General features: G+C 37.3%; 1 protein-coding gene across 1 annotated transcript; it reads left to right on the forward strand.

Annotated features, from left to right (window-relative positions):
* Positions 1-8: 8 nt before the first annotated feature.
* Positions 9-960, forward strand: LOC108354242 (putative inorganic phosphate cotransporter; the record flags this gene model as incomplete). The annotated part of the gene is made up of 2 exons (XM_017605434.1): positions 9-653; positions 733-960. Coding segments are annotated over 2 exons (873 nt in total), but the record flags the coding sequence as incomplete, so codon positions are not given.
* Positions 961-3,589: the final 2,629 nt, after the last annotated feature.

Raw genomic sequence — 3,589 nt, forward strand, 5'->3', positions numbered from 1 at the left:
GGGCGCTAATTTGGCTATGCTTTGGCGCCAGCTCACCCAGCGATTGCAATGTAATTTCCGATGCTGAACGCTCATATATTGAAACGTCACTGAGCAAGCAGGTGAAAAGTGAAGAGCACGAAATGCCCACTAAAGTGCCATGGTGCAAGATATTCACATCGCCACCATTTCTGGCATTGTTGGTAACTCATTGCGGCTATACGTGGGGCTTCTGGACTCTGCTCACTCAAATACCATCGTACATGAAGAGTGTGCTGGGCAAAGATATCAAAAGCAATGCATTGCTCTCCGCTCTGCCATACCTCTCAATGGTAATTTTGGGTTTCATCTGTTGTCCCTTCGTTGAGGCGTTGGAAAAATCGAAGCGCGTCAGCCGAACAGTCAGTAGGAAGGTCTTCAACACAATCGGTCAATGGATACCGGTGACCACTTTCATTTGGTTAGGCTATGTGAATGCCGATCAAAGTGATTTGGCTGTCGTTCTGTTGACCGTCACTGTGTCGATTACTGCAATCACACATTTCGGCTGGCAGGTGAATCATATTGACCTATCGCCACACTTTGCCGGCACGCTGGTGGGATTGACCAATAGTGCTGCCAATGTGATGAGTATTATTGCACCACTCGTGGTTGGTTATATCGTAACGGATCCGGTGGGTTTTCTTTTTTCTTAATAGAAATGAGTTTATTGGGAGATATTTATGTGTTTATTCTTTTATTTACTTCTCACAGACGAATTCAGTACAGTGGCGCATTATATTTTTCATTGCTGGTGGTTTCAATTTCTTTGCAAATCTACTTTTCATAATTTTTGGCACAGCAAAGGTGCAGCCATGGCATGATGAAGAGCTTAAGATACAGGAGTTGAAGCCACTCAATGAAAATTTGGCGGTGGTGACGCCAAGCAGCGAGGAAAAGGAAGAGCCAAAGGAGGGAAATGTGCTAAAAGAAACGGCATAAAGTTTAACCAATACATATACGTACTATTAATTGTAGCAATTAGTTATAAAAAATCAATACCAGATTGAATGAGCATTGCTCGAAGTGCATTTAATTTTTAAAGTTTTCAATGTTTGGGTATAAATTAATGTTCATTTGGAAAGCTTTAATTTATAACTATTTTGTTTGTAATTGTTTAACATTACGATATATATACTATGAATATGCACATAAGGCTTTAGATCTAAATCAATACTTCTTTCCATACAAAGTATGTCGATAGAAAAATATTATCAATGCCTTAACATTAGCTAGGCTCTAAGTACCTAATTTTTCAGTAATAGAAACCCAAGATAAAAAAATTTTGAAAAAAGTATGTTCATAAACAAAAAATATTGTCAATATTTAAGGCCACTAAAAACCTAAGAATTTCATAAAAAGTATAGTTTGGAAATAAATTTAAATAAATGATGCTTTTGATATGGAATATGTTACTATATTAAAAATTAGGTGGCAACTCTACATACACTAGAGTATATAGTACATACCTGGAGTGTATATGTACTGCAAAAAATGCTCATTCAAATTAACCCTCTACTGCATAAATTAGGAAGGCGATGAATAAAAAAATTTGCTGTGAAAACCACGTTATTTACGTATCAATAAACTTATAAAAAAATACTCCATATTTGTTTCAAAAGAAAAAAAACGTGGCAACACTCGTCGAAAATATTTTAGGATTAAAATTCTCAAAACTTTCCTAAAATTATATCCTTATTAAGTTATTTTAGTTAAAGTGTAGAATCGAAAAAATAAGTGGCAACCCTGCACACTAACATCCTAGATGATGACACTTAGTACATAGGAAAATAATCGTAATATTATACCTTTAACTTCTAAACAAACAATTTAATAAATACTTGATTCAAAACAAAGGGCAAGATAATTCAAAAATATTTATGAATTGAGGGTTTTTAAAATACTTTCCAGCAGAGGTCGAAAATAATCCTCTCCACTTTGAAAGTATCCCAAAATAACTGTTACTGTTTAAGAGAAAAAATAACCGACAAAACAGAACAGGCGGATTATTTTTTGTATTTTTTGATATGTGCTCCATTCAGCTTTCAGGAAGAGCTTTTTGCATATAATTTCCGTTGCTGTCGGTCTCGGACACTTATCTCTGGGAGAGAAAAAATAAGTGTTACAGCGCGGTTACCCACGAACGTGTACGTAGCGTACCGTAGAAATGCCTAGGAACATATCAAATTTGCTGTTGATAGAGAGAGACAGAGACAGAAGCAACGTCAACGTCACGGGCATGCGGCGGCAGGGTTGCGTGATTCTAAATCCTTTTTAAGTTGAAATCCGTTATCAATTAAGAAATATATTTGATTTGTGATTTGGTTTGTTGGCCAAATAAAAAATAAATTTTATTTGTGATTTAATTTATAATTTTTCAACTAAATAATACTTTTGTTATGCAATGCAAATAAGATATTCAAGTAGATATCTTCCAACTTCCAGTTCTACGAAAATCTTCGCGATTTTTGGGACTAATTCGGAATTTTCGAGACTTCTTCGGGATTTTCGGAATCTTCGGGACTACTTCGACATTTTTATACTATTTTGAGATTTTTGGACCATTTCATGATTTTCGAGACTAGTGTTGGGATTTTCGGGATCCTCGGGCCTAAATCGGGATCTTCGAGACATCTTCGAGATTTTCGGAATTTTCGGTATTTTCGGAATCTTCTGGACTACTTCGGGGTGGTGGACTATTTCGGGATTTACGAGACTACTTTGGGATTTTCGAGATTAATTCGAGAAATATCATCCACAGAGTCTGTTCTTTCAGCTTTGGAACAGGCAGCCCTAAGACTCCATTATGGGCAATGATCCACAGCAAGGGAGTGAAGACGCAACCTTGGGAAACACCTCTGATAACGGTATGTTCTTTTATGCCTATAGCAGTGCTGCAAGAAAAAACTCTTTTACATATATGACTATTTAGTACGCCTATCAAATACCCTGGGTGTTGATCGATTTCAGCGCACTAATAATACACGGCCAACCTAGTTAGAGTTGAATGCGTTTTTAACATCAAGGGTGAATGTCGCACACTCATCTTTTGCGCCGTTTTTCCAGCTTTTACCTTGTATTGCTTCTTCGGCTATGTTACTAACTCTGCGGATTGCGTCGTCTGTTCACCTACCTTTTCGAAAACTGTAGCTACTGGACACGAGACAAACAATCACAGAGGATGCGCTAGAATAACTTGCTTAAAGCGTAGACTATACAAAGTAAGGAGGGTGTCGAGACGTGAATGCTATAACTCCAGACTGACTCAGTTTGTTTTCACCTCTTACATGGAAAAGACAAAGCAGGGAGTCGCCTTTTCTAAATGCTTGTTTGGTATCGAACGACCCGGACGGAGCTGGTGATGTTGCTCAACTTTAATTTTACGTGGCATATATACAACTCATTTTTATGCGTATAAAGCAGCTTTAAAATCGAAGGAGAAATAGCTTATATCTGTATATTTCTCTCTCGCAGGTGTTTTCCATGATTTGGTGTATGGTGAATACCTGGTCTTTGGTGGAATTACCAGGTCTAAAGCCACATTGATAAGGCGCTATCAATTCGTTGACGA

This window comes from Rhagoletis zephyria, unplaced genomic scaffold, assembly GCF_001687245.7.
Source record: "Rhagoletis zephyria isolate East Lansing unplaced genomic scaffold, Rhagoletis_zephyria_1.1 Rzeph_scaffold_34378, whole genome shotgun sequence".
NCBI lineage: Eukaryota > Metazoa > Arthropoda > Insecta > Diptera > Tephritidae > Rhagoletis > Rhagoletis zephyria.